The sequence below is a fragment of the Salmo salar genome, chromosome ssa15 (genome assembly GCF_905237065.1).
Source record: "Salmo salar chromosome ssa15, Ssal_v3.1, whole genome shotgun sequence".
NCBI classification, from domain to species: Eukaryota; Metazoa; Chordata; class Actinopteri; order Salmoniformes; family Salmonidae; genus Salmo; species Salmo salar.
Genome location: NC_059456.1, coordinates 103,293,401 through 103,313,275, shown reverse-complemented (window position 1 = coordinate 103,313,275; position 19,875 = coordinate 103,293,401). Strand labels below are relative to the sequence as shown.

The window sequence follows — 19,875 nt, the reverse complement described above, 5'->3', positions numbered from 1 at the left end:
CCAGACTGCACTACAGTAGAGGGGAAGCCCTCCTCATCATTCTAGTGTCCCAGACTGCACTACAGTAGAGGGGAAGCCCTCCTCATCATTCTAGTGTCCCAGACTGCACTACAGTAGAGGGGAAGCCCTCCTCATCATTCTAGTATCCCAGACTGCACTACAGTAGAGGGGAAGCCCTCCTCATCATTCTAGTGTCCCAGACTGCACTACAGTAGAGGGGAAGCCCTCATTCTAGTGTCCCAGACTACACTACAGTAGAGGGGAAGCCCTCATTCTAGTGTCCCAGACTGCACTACAGTAGAGGGGAAGCCCTCATTCTAGTGTCCCAGACTACACTACAGTAGAGGGGAAGCCCTCATTCTAGTGTCCCAGACTGCACTACAGTAGAGGGGAAGCCCTCATTCTAGTGTCCCAGACTACACTACAGTAGAGGGGAAGCCCTCATTCTAGTGTCCCAGACTGCACTACAGTAGAGGGGAAGCCCTCCTCATCATTCTAGTATCCCAGACTGCACTACAGTAGAGGGGAAGCCCTCCTCATCATTCTAGTATCCCAGACTGCACTACAGTAGAGGGGAAGCCCTCCTCATCATTCTAGTATCCCAGACTGCACTACAGTAGAGGGGAAGCCCTCCTCATCATTCTAGTGTCCCAGACTGCACTACAGTAGAGGGGAAGCCCTCCTCATCATTCTAGTATCCCAGACTGCACTACAGTAGAGGGGAAGCCCTCCTCATCCTTCTAGTGTCCCAGACTGCACTACAGTAGAGGGGAAGCCCTCCTCATCATTCTAGTGTCCCAGACTACACTACAGTAGAGGGGAAGCCCTCCTCATCCTTCTAGTGTCCCAGACTGCACTACAGTAGAGGGGAAGCCCTCCTCATCCTTCTAGTGTCCCAGACTGCACTACAGTAGAGGGGAAGCCCTCCTCATCATTCTAGTGTCCCAGACTGCACTACAGTAGAGGGGAAGCCCTCCTCATCCTTCTAGTGTCCCAGACTGCACTACAGTAGAGGGGAAGCCCTCCTCATCATTCTAGTGTCCCAGACTACACTACAGTAGAGGGGAAGCCCTCCTCATCATTCTAGTGTCCCAGACTGCACTACAGTAGAGGGGAAGCCCTCATTCTAGTGTCCCAGACTACACTACAGTAGAGGGGAAGCCCTCCTCATCCTTCTAGTGTCCCAGACTGCACTACAGTAGAGGGGAAGCCCTCCTCATCATTCTAGTATCCCAGACTGCACTACAGTAGAGGGGAAGCCCTTCATCATTCTAGTGTCCCAGACTGCACTACAGTAGAGGGGAAGCCCTCCTCATCATTCTAGTGTCCCAGACTGCACTACAGTAGAGGGGAAGCCCTATCATTCTAGTGTCCCAGACTGCACTACAGTAGAGGGGAAGCCCTCCTCATCCTTCTAGTGTCCCAGACTGCACTACAGTAGAGGGGAAGCCCTCCTCATCATTCTAGTGTCCCAGACTGCACTACAGTAGAGGGGAAGCCCTCATTCTAGTGTCCCAGACTGCACTACAGTAGAGGGGAAGCCCTCCTCATCATTCTAGTGTCCCAGACTGCACTACAGTAGAGGGGAAGCCCTCCTCATCATTCTAGTGTCCCAGACTACACTACAGTAGAGGGGACTGTCTACTCATCCCATTAAAAATAGTCGGCCATCTTACATAGGTCTGCAAATGTGATGAGGCATAGAATGCTTTATTATAAAGGTGCATTGTTACAGTGGAAATCAGCTTCCCCAAACTTGAAACTCGCGCGCTGCCTATGATCTCATACCTTTATCACAGTCAACAACAGATATTTTACAGTAAGAATAGGAATATAATGGAATGAAATCAATCAACAATCCCCGGGGCCTATGGTTTGTTAATCCGGCCCTGCAGACGGTGAATTATAAGACACTGTGCTGAGTGTGTTTTAACTGGACCACTAGTGCCTAGTGTCACGCTGTGTCATTACATGTGGCAATCTCCGTTTTTAAATCAGCTCTGGCACAAACAGCGGTTCCTCTCGCTCGGCTGTGCTCACCAATCCTCCAGGGACAACCAAGATATAGTCTTCTTCTGCTCAAGAGGCAAAACGGCACATTGAAGGGAAAACACCAGTTTACTGAGAGATTTGTTGATCGAACAAAACAATAGCCCAAATTCCTGAAACCTGTAAGCATAGCAAGGCATGTAGCCTTTCAGATATCAACTCGTTATTACAGTAATGCACTAGCCCACATTGGTAGACTGATCTGTATCACTGCAAAAACAAGCTAGGAGAAACCCTGGGAAAAGATAAGACAAGACAACCCTTAGTGAGCTTTCTGTGAGAGAAAAATACTCAAACAGATTCCATCATCTTGTACCACACGCCAAACACAACCCCTTTGTTGGCAAAGATGTTCCTCAATTGTTAACATGGGTAGAATAGTGCTGATAGTATCTGATAGCCATAGTAGTGCAACACAACAGCGATGCTTTATCAAACAAAGATGAGATAGGACGATCCATCCAGAGCCAGCGCGCTTTGCCTCGCCTCATCTGTGATCTCATGTTATGAGGTGAAGGGTAGCTGACAGGCTACAGAATATGTATTCACCATGTCAGTGCTGTCTGGCTGGAGTAGAAAATAAGACAGAGAATGTCTGTGTGTCTCACTTCCTCGGTCTCATTCCTGCCAGTGTGCCGCGGCCTGTGTGTCAGACCAATATCTTAAAACACCACATGAGAAGCACTGCAACAGCCAATTACTCTGGTTGTTGGCACTCGACACAGAAAAACATATTTTGAGGAGAACAATATGAGAGAGAGAGAGAAAGAGAGAGAGAGAGAGAGAGAGAGAGAGAGAGAGAGAGAGAGAGAGAGAGAGAGAGAGAGAGAGAGAGAGAGAGAGAGAGAGAGAGAGAGAGAGAAGCCTGCTTGAATTGTTGTGAGAGCATCACATGCTGCCTGCCTGTCAGTGAGGGCTGACAGATGGCTCTTTTTAATGAATGTTCAGCACTTGAATGGCCCCCATCAAGAGCACTTTGAGGGAACACTGAAAATTCTCTGGACAAAGGAACATTGTCCTACAAGGTAACAATGTAACCAGGCAGATAACAATGAAATAGATATCAAAACACTAGACACAGAGGGAGGAAAAAAACAACACAAAAAAAATACATTATTAAGATGGATCAACCAGTCCTTAAAATACCAAGTGCAGTCTTGTGTGTCGAGGTAGTCCCCCTGAAGCACAGAGTGTATATGATTGGTGATAGAAGCTGGTCATGGCTAATAAATAAGCCATCTAAGAAACCTAGCACTGAAATGTTATGCAGGCGATCCTCTGATGCATTAACTAGGGCTGGGAATTACCAGGAACCTCGCGATACGATATTATCACGATACCTAGGTGCTGATACGATATGTATTGCGATTCTCACGATTCTGTATCTATCGCGATTCGATACTGTGATTTTATTGCGATTCAATGTTCCAAACATATTGCTCACCATATGTCTGCTGCAGAGGGACAAGAGAGAGCCATGAGAAAACACATTTTAATTAGTTATGGAAATAAAAAGTCCCGAAAACAAATTGGCTGCCTATTTAAAAAGATGGGAGAACAAGATATGATGGAAAAATACTGGACTACAGCAAACTAGCGCAAAAATGATATCCAGATAAGTAACTGTATTCATCCCCCCCCCCAATCACGAGCATTAACCTGTATCATCTTACTTCATACATTGCAACGACAACATTTCAATGGAGGAATAGCCCGCTAATCAAATGTAACCTATTCATGAAGGCCTTTTTAAACCAGTTGTCAAAGTGATTTCACAGTACAGGGATTCTTCAAATCCCAAAGAAGAAAACTAAATAGAAATAAATTTAAAAAAAGGACTCCTTCAATTTCAAAACATATCACCACAGAAATAAGATATTAGGCGTTTGGTGATATACCGTTTATTCCATATACCGGGGTAATTCAAAATACCAACGGTATGATTTTTTTTTGGGGGGGGGTGGGGCGTGCTATGCCACTGCTTATAAAACTATAAGTTAAGTATAAACTATAAGAAACTTAAGATGTGTCAAATACATGATATGCAGCTCTGGGCTCCAGCGATGTATTTGGTTTGCTAAATCCTTGGTTGGACACCAGCATCAAGCTTCTTGGTTACAGCAAAGACATTCAACCCCCTCCCAAATCAATAAATGGTTTTGTGTGTTTTTATTTCATAGAATTAGCGCCCCTTGTGTACACTTCCGGTAATACAGTATACCACGGTATGGTACAGAAACGGTATGAAAATCTGGATACATGCCCAACCCTAGAGGATATATGACGATATACCTCTTTCACTGCAACTCTCTGACTCACTGTTGACTTCCACCGAGACTAAACATAATGCTGTATTCCCAGATAATAGGTGCTGAGGGGAAGCTGTTTCTGAAGAGAGATCTAGGAAAAGAACAACACACACACTGCCTGGCTGCATACGAGCGCAACATATAAACACTGACTGAATCCCCCCCCCCCCCCATCCAGCCATCCTGCCTATTGACAAATAAACCAACAAAGATGTGCCACAGCAGCACAGTGGAGACTTAGGCAACCAGGCACTCACAAGGGATCCTCACTTTACTCAGTCAGTCTGACACACACTTCATAGGAAAAGCCTTCCAGATGTACGCTACACATCATTCCCTGCTCTCCCAGCTGCCATTCCCAGCTTAAATCAATCCTTAAACATTTCCAAATGACTCTCTTGGGTGAAGTGTTCTTCTCTCCAGACATTGACACTCATCAGATAACTCCTATTCTGTCAGCAGCCATCCAAGCTAACCCAAGAAAATGCCTTGAGTAACGGTAGACAGTACATCGTATGCCTATTTGATGTTGTGTGTGTGGGTGTGCGTACTACTGAACAGATTTGTCCCAAACAGTACCCCATTACCATTCAATAGTTATGGTGAAAAACTCCATCAGTCTTATATGCTATGGCAACTGAGTAGCAGTGGTTTTACAATCACTGTACTCTGAGAGCACTGGGAGACAGTGCTAAAGTAAATTGGCAGTCAAGTCAATACATTGTCCACCAGACAGTGTGAAGATCCAATACTTAGTTTGGAAAAACTCATAGTACAGTAGAGTAACAGACATCCAACAGGAAAAAAAGATCATTTCATCCATATGTTGAGAACAGTAAGCTACACATATGCAGAACAGCTTTCAAATCAAACCCATAACAATGATACTTAACTTGCCAAATTATAGCAACATTCAGGACAAACATCACAAAGCATTGAAATACAACAGGTTAAGTTTGGATTAGTCTTTGACACAACACTGCTGCAGTTCAGGAAATAATAAATTATCATGTATTAACTCATTGTTTGCACAACAAATATGTATTAGCTAACTAGTTAGCTAGTTAGATACCAACTCTTATCCTGAAGCATCTATTGTATTTAAATGATGGCTCAATATCTGAATTCACAGATTTCACTAACATTTTGCTAGTGAAAGAGACTTGTCTAGAAGCTACAACCTAGCCATCTCCTTGACAGTCCTTAACAATGTCATTGTTAGCTAGCAAATTAGCCGAGTTATTCAAAGTGCAAACAACTAACGTTAGCTAGCTAACTAACGTTAATTATCCAAAGTTAGCTAGCTTATCTTACAAATTTGGCCAGCTAGTCAAACAAAACCTTTCAAATGTTGCTAGCAAGTTGCTTTGAATGACTATCTTGTTTGCTAACATTAACATCATTTTTCTGGGCAGCTAGTTAGCTAGCTATGTTAGTTAGCATAACTAGCTTGCTTGCTAGCTAACAACTGGCAGGTGCAGCATATGGTTAGCTAGCTAGCTACCAGCAGTTGCTAACGTTAGCCTGTCTCTGGTGGAGTTGAATTTGTAACGTTAGCTAACTGAACTGACTAGGGTAGAGATAATATTTGTGAGTGAGGTAATGTTAGCTAATCGTCAGTGTGTCAATAGCATAGGATCCTCCGATAATCTCAGGCAATCATTGCTTTGATTGATGGCTAGCTAACGTTATGCTCACTAGCAAACTGTTAGCTAACGTCAGCTTGATTAAACATTTCGTTGTCATCGCCACCAACGACACTCCAATCAGGCTAATTCGTGATAAAGCTAAAATTAGCTAACTAGCTAAGGTTACTTATTTTAGGACATTACGCCCTTTTATTCATGGCCATCAAAGCAGGAGTATAACTTAGATAGCCACAGCTATTGCAACACTTACCTTGAAGAGCTTGTCCTACATCTGTGATTTGTTTGAGATGTGACTGCAACAACAACAAGTAACAATAATTCAGGCAGCTAGCTAGCTAGCCAGCCAAGTGCTGCTGCTGCTGCTAATACAGGAGTAGCTAGCCTAGCTAGCCAGCCCACGAGCCACTGTTGGATGTTTTTAATTAAAAACGCAACTGACCACGTTTGATATTAATTCTGTCATAAAATGATGGCGTAGGGAGTAATCGGTGTCGGGTATTTTCTCTTCAGTTGGCTAAAGTGGCACAGTGTGAGAGTACAACTAGCAGAAGGAACCGGTATCTTTGAGAGGTGTACTAAGCATGACACCTCCTCTTCTTCATTTTCGGATGTGGATATAGTTATTCCATCTACTGGTAAATTACTGCCACCTACTGTAGAAGAAATGAGAAACTCCAATAACGTGACCAAAGAGGGTTTTTTTCACTGGTTCACCCGATCCCAAATAACAGAGACCTGACCCCCCAACTTGTCATCTGGTCTCCGGTGTCATCTTGTCATCTGGTCTCCAGTCTTTGTAACTACAGCTGATAGACCCAAATGGACCCGACCACGGCCCTGCATAAGCTATTTATTCTATGCTAGCCAACATAAAGGCTATTGACTTAGCCTAGCCAACATATAAAACCTATTCATTAACCAGAAGAGCAACTTGGCTGATAAACATATTTTTTTGTCACTTTGGTCCAATCTGGTCTATTTTATCTATATTTAACTAGGCAAGTCAGTTAAGAACATATTCTTATGTTCAATGATAGCCTAGGAACAGTGACTTAACTGCCTTGTTCAGGGGCAGAACAACTTTTTTTTTTACCTCGTCAGCTCAGGGATTTGATTTTGCAACCTTTCAGTAACAAGTCCAACACTCTAACCACTAGGCTACCTGCCTATTAGGGTACGGGTCTAGTTCTAGTTCAGGTACCTTACAAAAACAAACAGAATACCATCTTCATTAGGGTGCTTTTTTTTTAAGCCCATAAATCAAGACAGTAAACCCATTTCTATGCAAGGTAGCTAGCTACCTGTATGCTGTTTATCTTTTATATCTACTATAATAAATGGGTATCACCCAACCAAAGATCTAGTGGGAAGCGAAAGCCATAGTTTCGGTGGCGTTTTAATCGCCACTACAATTTTTGTAATCTCGGCCATAGGAATAGAAACCGATTCCATGTCTATGTTCTCAGCAAACCAGAACCATTTATGTTAGACCCAATGTCTGTCCACTGGTATGTCCACAAAATATTACACGTTTTGTAGAACCAAATAATCTCTCACTTTGATTTGGACATACACGATATATACAAAAGTATGTGGACACCCCTTCAAATTAGTGGATTCAGCTATTTCAGCCACACCCGCTGCTGACAGGTGTATAAAATCGAGCACACAGCTATGCAATCTCCATTGACAAACATTGATGGTAGAATGGCCTTACTGAAGAGATCAGTGACTTTCAACAGGACACCGTCATAGGATGCCACCTTTCCAACAACTCAGTTCGTCAAATTTCTGCCCTGCTAGAGCTGCCCTGGTCAACTGTGAGTGCTGTTATTGTGAAGTGGAATCATCTTGTAGCAACAACGGCTCATACGCAAAGTGGTAAACCACACAAAATCACAGAACGGGACTGCTGAGTGCTGAAACACGTAGCTTGTAAATATTGTCTGTACTCAGCTGCAACACTCACTACCGAGTTCCAAAATGCCTCTGGAAGCAACGTCAGCACAACAACTGTTTGTTGGCAGCTTCATGACAGCCACACACAAGCGGCTAAAACACAGATTGATTTGGTGTTCAGTAATAAACCAGAGAGAGTGACTAAATCATTCAATATGGTTACTGAGCTATCTGATCATATTTTGACATTTATAACCAGAAAGCTGTTTAAGAGCAGGTTTAACCTCTCTACTGCTAGAAAGCCGGATCAACTAAGAATACCTAAGAGTGAATTAAATTATTTTGAAAACGCAATTAAGGGAATTAACTGGAATGATCTCTTGTCCTATACAGATGTGGAAGCTGATAGTCAGGTTTTTCTATCCACAATCCAGACTACAATAAATGGTTTCCTAAAGAAAATCAAATCCAAACCTGGCCAAAAGAGCACTCTTCCTGGGCTAAATGGAGAAATCTGGAAACTGATGAAAGAACGAGATTATAGTCTAAAAACATCCCTAAAATCCAAATTAGAGCATGACAGACGTAGGTTTACCATGTTGAGAAATAAGGTGATGAAAGAAATCAGACAGGCCAAGGCAAACATTTTTATTAACATAATTGGTGAAGCAAAGGGAAATTCTAAATTGATCTGGGAGAATCTAAAAAAGTTAACAGGGAAAGACCATAGTAACACTGCAAAAAGACTAGAAATCATGGTGAATAACAATCTAACACAGGATGCAGTCGAAATAGCAATAGCCTTCAATTCCTACTTTATTGACTCTGTCAAGGTACTGACACAGAACCCCTCCACTGGTTTCTTGGGCTCAGTGCTAGTAAATGATGCTGAGGTGAACAAGGTGATTAGCTCACTAAAGCCAAAGATGTGTTTGGGCTGGACTCTACCTTTCTTAAAAACTACAAAGAGTGACTCATTGGTGACCTATTACTAAGGTCACCAACACATCTATTGGTCTGGGGGTGTTTCCAAGGGTATGGAAGTCGGCCATAATAACGGCCATCTTTAAATCGGGCGACCCTGCTGGCGTGAGTAACTACAGGCCCATTAGTATACTACCTGTGGTGTCGAAGGTTGTTGAAAAGTGTGTAGCAGAACAACTGATTGCCCACCTCAACAACAGTCCCTTCACATTACACTCCATGCAGTTTGGCTTCAGAGCGAAACGCTCCACAGAAACGGGCAACTGCTTTCTTCTGGAAAATGTGAAGTCCAAGATGGACAAAGGGGGCGTTGTTGGGGCTGTGTTTCTGGACCTAAGGAAGGCTTGTGATGCTGTTAACCATGAGATTCTCATCACAAAATTGTCCAAGTTCAACTTTTCCCCTGACGCCTTGAGATGGATGAAAATCATACCTTGAAGGCACAATTCAGTGTGTCAGTGAGCAATGAGCTGTCACCCACTCTTAGTTATGATATGGGCGTGCCCCAAGGGTTAATACTGGAGCCCCTCCTGTTCAGCCTGTACATTAATGATCTGCCTTCTGTCTGTACTGGGTCTGAAGTTCAAATGTATGCAGATGATACAGTGATATATGTGCAAAGAGCAAACAACAAGCTGCACAAGAACTCACTACTGTAATGGTCCAGGTTACAAAGTGGCTCAATGACTCGTGTTTGCATCTCAATGTGAAAAAAACTGTCTGCATGTTCTTCAGAAAGAGGGCAACAGATGTTACTGAGCCAGATGTCTATGTGTCAGGGGAGAAGCTCCAGGTGGTATCTGATTTTAAGTACCTTGGCATCATACTTGATTCCAACCTCTCTTTTAAAAAGCAGGTGAAAAAGGTAATTCAAATAACCAAATTCAACCTCGCTAATTTCCAGATTTATACGAAATTGTTTGACTACAGAGGTAGCAAAACTGTACTTCAAATCTATGATACTCCCCCACTTAACATACTGCTTAACTAGTTGGGCCCAAGCTTGCTGTACAACATTACAACCCATTCAGTCTGTATACAAACAGGCTCTCAAAGTGCTTGATAGGAAGCCCAATAGACATCATCACTGTTACATCCTCAGAAAGCATGAGCTCCTGAGTTGGGAAAATCTTGTGCAATACACCGACGCATGTCTTGTATTCAAGATCCTAAATGGCCTGGCTCCCCCTCCACTCAGTACTTTTGTTAAACAGAAAACCCAAACATATGGCAGCAGATCCACAAGGTCTGCCATGAGAGGTGACTGTATAGTTCCCTTAAAGAAAAGCACCTTTAGTAAATCTGCTTTCTCTGTGAGAGCTTCCCATGTCTGGAATACACTGCCATCAGACACACATAACTGCACCACCTATCACACTTTCACAAAAAGCATGAAGACATGGCTAAAGGTCAATCAGATTTGTGAACATAATCCCTAGCTGTGTATTGCCACTTTCCATGTTGTCTGTTGTCTGTAGCTTGTGAGGTGTGGAAACACTCTGTTGCTTTTATGGGTTTTGTCTTGTTGCTTTTTGTTCTATGTTGCTCTGTCTGTATGCTACATCTTGCTTGTCCTATGTTGCTCTGCGTGTGCTCACTGCTCATTGATTGTCTATATTGTAATTGTTTTTAATAACCTGCCCAGGGACTGCGGTTGAAAATTAGCCGGTTGGCTAAAACCGGCACTTTTACTGAAACGTTGATTAATGTGCACTGTCCCTGTAAAAATGAAATAAACTCAAACTCAAGCCTAAGATCGCCATGCGCAATGCCAAGCGTCAGCTGGAGTTGTTTAAAGCTCTCCGCCATTGGACTCTGGAGCAGTGAAAACGCGTTCTCTGGAGTGATGAATCACGCTTCACCATCTAGCAGTCCGACGGACAAATCTGGGTTTGGCGGATGCCAGGAGAATGCTACCTGCCTCAATGCATAGTGCCAACTGTAAAGTTTGGTGGAGGAGGAAAAAGGAATGGCAAATAAGTCTGGCTGCGCAACCGATTGGCAAACGTATTGCAAATTGAGAAATCATGTGACTAACCTGAGTAAAAAGAATAAGAAACTACACTATGAAACAAAGATAAATGACATAAAGAATGGTGGTAAAAAGCTTTGAAAAGGAAAAAAAGCACCTTCAATTAAATTTTGGGAAAAAAGGCAAACTCAGCTCCATCATTCATTGAATCAGATGGCTCATTCATCACAAAACCCATCGATATTGCCAACTACTTTAATGATTTTGTTCATTGGCAAGATTAGCAAATTTAGGCATGACGTGCCAGCAACAAACGCTGACACTACATATCCAAGTATATCTGACCAAATTATTAAAGACAAGCATTGGAATTTTGAATTCTGTAAAGTCAGTCTGGAAGAGGTGAAAAAAGTATTGTTGTCTATCAACAATGACAAGACACCGGGGTCTGACAACTTGGATGGAAAATTACTGAGGATAAAAGCGGACGTTATTGCCACTCCTATTTGCCCAATGTTTTAGCCTACTAGAAAGCATGTGCCCCCAGGCTTGGAGGGAAGCAAAAGTCATTCCGTTACCTAAGAATAGTAAAGACCCCTAGTCGACCAATCAGTCTGTTACCAACTTTCAGCATGCTTATAGGGAAGGACATTCAACATGCACAGTACAAATGACTGATGATTGGCTGAGAGAAATTGATGATGAAAAGATTGTGGGGGCTGTTTTGTTAAGACTTCAGTGCGGCTTTTAACATTATTGATCATAGTCTGAGGCTGGAAAAACGTATGTGCTATGGCTTTACATCTCCTGCTATATTGTGGATAAAGAGTTACCTGTCTAACAGAACACACAGGGTGTTCTTTAATGGAAGCCTCTCCAACATATCCTGGTAGAATCAGGAATTCCCCAGGGCAGATGTCGATGCCCCTCCCTTTTTTTCAATCTTTACTAATGACAGTATGTCTATGTATAGAGATGACTCAACACTATACATGTCAGCTACCACAGCGACTGAAATGACTGCACCACTTAACAAAGAGCTGCAATTAGTTTAATAGTGGGAGGCAAGGAATAAGTTAGTCCTAAATATTTCTAAAACTGTAAGCATTGTTTTGGGACAAATCATTCACTAAACCCTGAACCTCAACTAAATCTTGTGATAAATAATGTGGAAATTGAGCAAGTTGAGGTGACTAAACTGCTTGGAGTAACCCAGGAATGTAAACTGTCATGGTCAAAACATATTGATAGTAGCTAAGATGGGGAGAAGTATTTCCATAATAAAGCGCTGCTCTACCTTCTTAACAACACTATCAACAAGGCAAGTCCAACAGGCCCTAGTTTTGTCACAGCTGTACTACTGTTCAGTCGTGTGGTCAGGTGCCACAAAGAGGGACTTAGTTCTGAGCATTGGCTCAGAACAGGGCAGCACGGCTGGCCCATGAATGTGCACAGAGAGCTAATATTAATACTATGCATGTCAATCTCTTCTGGCTCAAAGTGGCTCAATCTCTTCTGGCTAAATGCATAACCCACAGGACATGCCACCAGAGGTCTCTTCACAGTTCCCAAGTCCAGAACAGACTATGGGAGGCACACAGAAATGTATGCATTCACTACTGTAAGTCGCTCTGGATAAGAGCATCTGCTAAATGACTAAAATGTAAATGTAAATAAAGCCATGACTACATGGAACTCTATTCCACATCAAGTAACTGATGCAAGTAGTAAAATTAGATTTAAAAAACAGATAAAAATACACCTTAGGGAACAGCGGGGAATGTGAAGTAACACAAACATAGTCACAGACACATGCATACACACACACGATAGCATATGCACTATACACACACGTACACATGGATTTTGTACTGTAGATATGTGATAGTGGTGGAGTAGGGGCCTGAGGGCAAATACAAATGGTCTGGGGCTGTTTTTCATGGTTCAGGCTAGTACCCTTAGTTCTAGTGAAGGGACATCTTAACGCTACAGCATACAATGACATTCTAGACGATTCTGTGCTTCTACTTTCGTGGCAACAGTTTGGGGAAGGACTTTTCCTGTTTCAACATGACAATAACCCCGTGCACAAAGCGAGGTCCATACAGAAAAGGTTTGTCGAGATCGATGTGGAAGAACTTGACTGGCCTGCAAAGATCCCTGACCTCAACTCCATCAAACATGTTTGTGATGAATTGGAACGCCGACTGCAAGCCAGGCCTAATCGCCCAACATCAGTGCCCGACCTCACTAATGCTCTTGTGGCTAAGTGGAAGCAAGTCTACGCAGCAATGTACCAACATCTAGTGGAAAACCTTCCCAGAAGAGTGGAGGCTGTTATATGAAGCAAAGGGGGACCAACTTTTGGTCATGTAGTGTATCTACTAAAGTAATGTTCGGGTAGGCAAGCAATTTCTCTGCCAGTAATAGGCCTGCCCTGCCTTGACGGTTAGTAAAATATACATTTTCATATAGTGCCATTGATAATATGCATCACCATACCACTCCTTTATATGGGTGAGAAGACCAGAAAGACATCCACAATAGTGATGACTGCTACTCCTGTAAGTAGATCTCACCTCCTCATCCGGTACTAGACCTATAGCAGGACTATTGTCAAATCAAATCCATACACATATTTAGCATATTTGATTTTGGAATGTTCTCCCTCTCTTCACCTCCCATCTACTCTCTGTCAGTGCCTGCAGTGACATACTCTATATCTGAAACACTCACTAACGTCTCCTCAACCTGTGTTTTCCCTCTCTTCACCTCCCATCTACTCTCTGTCAGTGCCTGCAGTGAGATACTCTATATCTGAAACACTCACTAACGTCTCCTCAACCTGTGTTTTCCCTCTCTTCACCTCCCATCTACTCTCTGTCAGTGCCTGCAGTGACATACTCTATATCTGAAACACTCACTAACGTCCCTCAACTGTTCCTATCTCTGTAGTGCGGGATGAAACACTCACTAACGTCTCCTCAACCTGTGTTTTCCCTCTCTTCACCTCCCATCTACTGCCTGTCATCTGGAGCTGTTAGTTGAATAGACTGAGGCTATTTGAATGACTCCTCTGGGATTTGTGTGTGCGTGTGCACATACTCACATTTTTTTATTTAACTAGGCAAGTCAGTTAGGAACAAATTCTAATTGACAATGACGTCCTAGGAACAGTACCTGTCAGCAACGGGTGAGGTTGAAATAGCGAACACCTCATTTGAAGGGGTGTCCACATACCGTTGATGATGTAGTGTACTTTTATAACGGTCAAGTTGGAAACCACAACACATCTAAAAGAGGAAAACGAGAGACCTCAAGCATTACATCAGACGTGAATCAGTAGTAGGAACATAGTTGGGTGTTCACAGCAGTAACCACCAGGGGGAGTATGATCCAAAGAAAAGAGGTGGAAGAGCAGTACTCTAACAAGGCAGGAGTTGGCCAGGGCTTAGTCAGGGCTGGGTCAGGGCTGGGCCAGGGCTTGGTCAGGGCTTGGCCAGGGCTTAGTCAGGGTTACAACCAAACTCATTCTGACTTCCCCAAATTCTACCTTTTTCATATCAGTTTGGCAAAAGACATCAGTAAGACCCATTTCCTTACAGAAATGCAGTTGATTGCAATAATTCACTATGGGTCATGTATACTGGAAGTATGAGACATATATACTAGAAGTATAAAAAACATTTTTTTTTTTTTAATATTTAACCTTTATTTAACTAGGCAAGTCAGTTAAGAACAAATTCTTATATACAATGACGGCCTACCCAGGCCAAACCCTAACCCGGACGACGCTGGACCAATTGTGCGCCGCCCTATTGGACTCCCAATCACGGCCAGTTGTGGCGCAGCGGTCTCAGGCATCACTACTACCACCATGCTTCACCGTAGGGATGGTGCCAGGTTTCCTCCAGATGTGACGCTTGGCATTCAGGCCAAAGAGTTCAATCTTGGTTTCATCAGGTGAGGTTGGGATCTAGAATGTCGTCCACCAGAACCGCTCCTCTGGACTGTACCCCTCCCAGTCCACCAGAACCCAGCACCGCTCCTCTGGACTGTACCCCTCCCAGTCCACCAGAACCCAGCACCGCTCCTCTGGACTGTACCCCTCCCAGTCCACCAGAACCCAGCACCCAGCACCGCTCCTCTGGACTGTACCCCTCCCAGTCCACCAGTTACTGGAGCCGATCCCCACGACGTCGGGAGTCCAGGAGACAGCATAGGCAGGGCTCCCCTCGATGTCCAAGGGAGGAGGAGGGGTGTCGTGGGGGACGGCATCAGCCAGGGGACAAGGAACCACCGGCCTGAGGAGAGAAACATGAAAAGAGGGTAAGATCCGGTAGTTAGTGGGGAGCTGTACTCTGCAAGTTACCTCGTTTACCCTCCGGAGGACCTTGAACGGCACACAAACCCGGGACTCCGCTTCTTCAAATCAGACGGAGCGGCAGGTTCCTGGTGGAGAGCCAAACGCAGTCACCAGGATGGAACACGGGAGCTCCACTGCGGTGGCGATCCGCCTGCTCTTTCTGACAGCGGACGGCACGTTAGGAGTCTCACGTGAGCATCGTTCCATACCTCGTTAGCGCGCCTGAACCACTCGTCCACCGCAGGAGCTTTGGTCTGGCTTGGGGCCATGGAGCCAGGGCCAGCTTATAACCCAGAATACACTGGAAGGGAGTCAGCCCAGTGGAGGAGTGACGCAATAAATTCTAGGCTTATTCAGCCCAAGGAAGGAATCGGACCCACTCCCCCGTCGGTCCTGACAGTGACTCCTCAGGAACCTCCCCAGCTCCTGTTTCATCCTCTCCACCTCCCCGTTTGACTGAGGCCAATACCTGGAAGTGAGGCTGACCATGACCCCCAGCTTTTCAATGAAAGCCTTCCGTACACGTGATGTGAATTGGGGGCCACGATATCCTCAGAAAAGCCATAGTGCCAGAAGACCTGCTGGAACAGTGCCTCAGCGACCTGGAGAACGGTAGGGAGACCAGAGAGAGGGATGAAACTGCATGATTGAGAATCTGTCCACAACCACCAAAATGGTGGTGAATCCAGAGGGGAGATCAGTGACGAAATCAATGGACAGATGTGACCAGGGACGCAGAGGCACAGGGAAGGAGTTTACGTGAGTACATACTGAACATGAATTGACAGTGTGCAATGTGAAATAGAGGGAGCACTGGAGTAGGAAGTCACGGCATTTGGATGGTGACTTGTCCTATTTGTCCGGGAGGGATAAACGGGCATCGCTGACCTGGGCGGACTGTTGAATGGTCTGGGGTGCTGGCTCGACTTGTGGTAGAGAATCCTCCGCATGTTGGACACCCCTCGGGGAATGTCGAGAGGTTGAAGAACACGGAGGACCTCAACCGTAGCCGTTCCCTGTTCTGCCAGCTAGTCGTGGTGTTGGCGAAGTAGGTGTCCCTGTTCGCTGACCATCTAGGAGATGTCATGATTAACTGCTGCTTCCATTTATTGAGGCAGTATTCTGTAACGTTGACGCAGGGAGTCAGGTAGTTTAATAATAATGAATGTAGACCTATAAAACAACAAGCGAACCGTTAGAGAAGGAAACATAACCAATACTGCCTGAAGAGTGATGCAAGATAAAGTGGGAGTAATCAGGGTAGTGATGGAGTCCAGGTGTGCGTAATGAGGGTTGCCAGGTGTGTGTAATGAGGGTTGCCAGGTGTGTTTAATGAGGGCTGCCAGGTGTGCGCAATGAGGGTTGCTAGATGTGCGTAATGAGGGTTGCCAGGTGAATGTAATGAGGGTTGCCAGGTGTGTGTGTAATGATGGGTTGCCAGGTCCGGTTTAATAGTCTGGCGACGTCGAGCGCTGGAGAGGGGGAGCGGGAGTAGACGTGACAGTAGGCCTACAGCATAAAATGTCAGAGCTGGGTTCAAATAGTATTTTAAATCTTTCAAATACATTGAGTGTTTGCTTTAGCCTGCCTGGAGGGCCAGATAGGCGGGGTTGGCAATTTTTCACACTATTCCATTGGTTGCATTGTACCAGGCAAGCTCAGTCAAGCACATATATAATATTAGATCATTCAAATAATAGTTGAACCTAGGTCTGGAACTCACAGGCCCTTCGAGAGAGGCATCTGCCCTGCTGGATCCGTTTACGTCCAGAAATGGCGTCCCTGTCCCTCTCGGCGCCGACTCATGTTCCTGCCTCTCACTGGCAGTTCCAATTACATCACAACATAGATACCGCTAGGGCCGTTTATGAGCAGGAGTATAGTTGAAGTCGGAAGTTTACATACAGCTTAGCCAAATACATTTAAACTCAGTTTTTCACAATTCCTGACATTTAATCCAAGTAAAAATTCCCTGTCTTAGATCAGTTTAGGATCACCACTTTGTTTTAAGAATGTTAAACGTCAGAATAATAGTAGAGAGAATGATTTATTTCAGCTTTTATTTCTTTCATCACATTCCCAGTGGGTCAAAAGTTTACATACACTCAATTAATATTTGGTAGCATTGCCTTTCAATTGTTTAAATTGGGTCAAACGTTTCGGGTAGCCTTCCACAACCTTCCCACAATAAATTGGGTGAATTTTGGCCCATTCTTCTTGACAGAGCTGGTGTAACTGAGTCAGGTTTGTAGGCCTCCTTGCTCACACACGCTTTTTCAGTTCTGCCCACACATTTTCTATAGGATTGAGGTCAGGGCTTTGTGATGGCCACTCCAATACCTTTACTCTGTTGTCCTTAAGCCATTTTGCCACAACTTTGGAAGTATGCTTGTGGTCATTGTCCATTTGGAAGACACATTTGCGACCAAGCTTTAACTTCCTGACTGATGTCTTGAGATGTTGCTTCAATATATCCACATAATTTTCTTACCTCATGATGCCATCTATTTTGTGAAGTGAACCAGTCCCTCTTGCATCAAAGCACCCTCACAACATGATGCTGTCACCCCCATGCTTCACGGTTGGGATGGTGTTCTTCAGATTGCAAGCGTCCCCCGTTCTCTTCCAAACATAACGATGGTCATTATGGCCAAACAGTTCTATTTTTGTTTCATCAGACAAGAGGACATTTCTCCAAAAAGTACGATATTTGTCCCCATGTGCAGTTGCAAACCGTAGTCTGGCTTTTTTATGGCGGTTTTGGAGCAATGGCTTCTTCCTTGCTGAGCGGCCTTTCAGGTTATGTCGATATAGGACTCGTTTTACTGTGGATATAAATACTTTAGTACCTGTTTCCTCCAGCATCTTCACAAGGTCCTTTGTAGCTGTTCTGGGATTGATTTGGACTTTTTTTTTTGGAGGTCTTGGCTGATTTCTTTTGATTTTCCCATGATGTCAAGCAAAGAGGCACTGAGTTTGAAGGTAGGCCTTGAAATACATCCACAGGTACACCTCCAATTGATTCAAATGATGTCAATTAGCTTATCAGAAGCTTCTAAAGCCATGACATCATTTTCTGGAATTTTCCAAGTTGTTTAAAGGCACAGTCAACTTAGTGTATGTAAACTTCTGACCCACTGGAATTGTGATACAGTGAATTATAAGTGAAATAAATCTGTCTGTAAACAACTGTTGGAAAATGTTCTTGTGTTGTGCACAAAGTAGATGTTCTAACCCGACTTGCCAAAACTATAGTTTGTTGTCAATAAATGTGTGGAGTGGTTGAAAAACGAGTTTTATTGACTTCAACCTAAGTGTATGTAAACTTCCGACTTCAACTGCAGGTCTCAAGACTTCATCCATGACACGTCACTAAAGTTTGTAAATAATCTTTGCAAAAGGATATTAAACATGAACTTTGTACAATCATCCCGAAGTCATGCGATTCGGTTTGTCTACAGCGGTAATCAGCCTGGTAATTACGAGGCTAATAAAATGTGGGTTGATGGCAATAATGAAATGTCAGGATTGCCAGTATAAAATAGTTAGATACATTTTATTGTGACAAGAAAGCACACAGGGACACCGAATGACATCTCTTGTCCGTTTCAAAAGGAGATTGTTTATTTCTTGTAATTCTGCCAACGTTTACAGTAGCAACACCAGGAACTTCTCTTCAGAGGCAACACATTGCACATACAATACTCTGTCCTGCTCAATAACAGCACAGTGCTAAACTTAAAAGTAGTTCTCCACTAGAATAATAATACTCATAGGACACAACCAAGAATCACTACAACTCACAAGAAGCCAAACAAAAAAACCTCTCGTCTTTACACGACAATGTTACACTGACACAAACAAAAGGACCGACACTATTGAGGAGCCAAATCATAGAGGATGGGTTGTTGAACTGCAGTGACAATTAGATTAGGGTTTCCACAGCTTGGACAGACTTGGACCTTAGGTTTCATTGCAATGCCGTTCCATCTCCCCCCCCGGACAGGGCAGGGCGAGCGACCTAGTGTGGCTTTTATGTGTGTGTGTGTGTGTGTGTGTGTGTGTGTGTGTGTGTGGCAGGGGAGGGGGGTTACTGTATGCAGGATGAAATCAAGAAGGCCCAAGGATAGAAGACCTCCTTAGATTGGGTGCCTGAAGTTTTTGCCAGCGAAAACAGCCTTGTCTCCAAGCTCCTCCTCAATCCTATGGAAGGGAAGGAAGTCAAACAGTCAGTTTGAGGTTTCAACACTTGAACCATTATAACGGCTAAAAGAGGAAGTCATAAAACAGCCTAGTATTATCCTTGATAATTGTACATTTAGATGAGTGATATTTGGGCCAAGTCTAGCTCGTTTAAGTCATATGATATATCTAATGAAGAACATATGACATGGTAGTTATCCTAACGACAGCATTTTATACTGCTGAGTTAAAGTTGAAAAAACGGAGCTCACCTGAGCAGCTGGTTGTACTTAGCCAGACGCTCAGACCTGCATGGAGCACCAGTCTTGATCTGGAGAAGGAAACACAGCATATCAATTACTTAAGTTCACTGGAACACAGCATATCAATTACTTAAGTTCACTGGAACACAGCATATCAATTACTTAAGTTCACTGGAACACAGCATATCAATTACTTAAGTTC

The 19,875-nt window shown here is 43.8% G+C and overlaps 2 protein-coding genes across 3 annotated transcripts in view; both read right to left on the bottom strand.

Moving 5' to 3' along the window:
* Positions 1-6,623, bottom strand: part of rerea (arginine-glutamic acid dipeptide (RE) repeats a) — a 387,734-nt gene extending 381,111 nt beyond the window's left edge. The window contains 1 exon segment of the mRNA XM_045696470.1: positions 6,258-6,623. The gene's annotated coding sequence lies outside the window, so the exon portion shown is untranslated.
* Positions 6,624-18,818: 12,195 nt separating this feature from the next.
* Positions 18,819-19,875, bottom strand: part of eno1a (enolase 1a, (alpha)) — a 30,124-nt gene continuing 29,067 nt past the window's right edge. For both annotated transcript variants that reach the window (XM_014147466.2, NM_001139894.1), the window contains 2 exon segments: positions 19,683-19,741; positions 18,819-19,431 (listed from right to left, as the gene is read on the bottom strand). In XM_014147466.2, the coding sequence (XP_014002941.2) occupies positions 19,368-19,431; positions 19,683-19,741 (123 nt within the window). In that variant the 3' untranslated portion in view covers positions 18,819-19,367.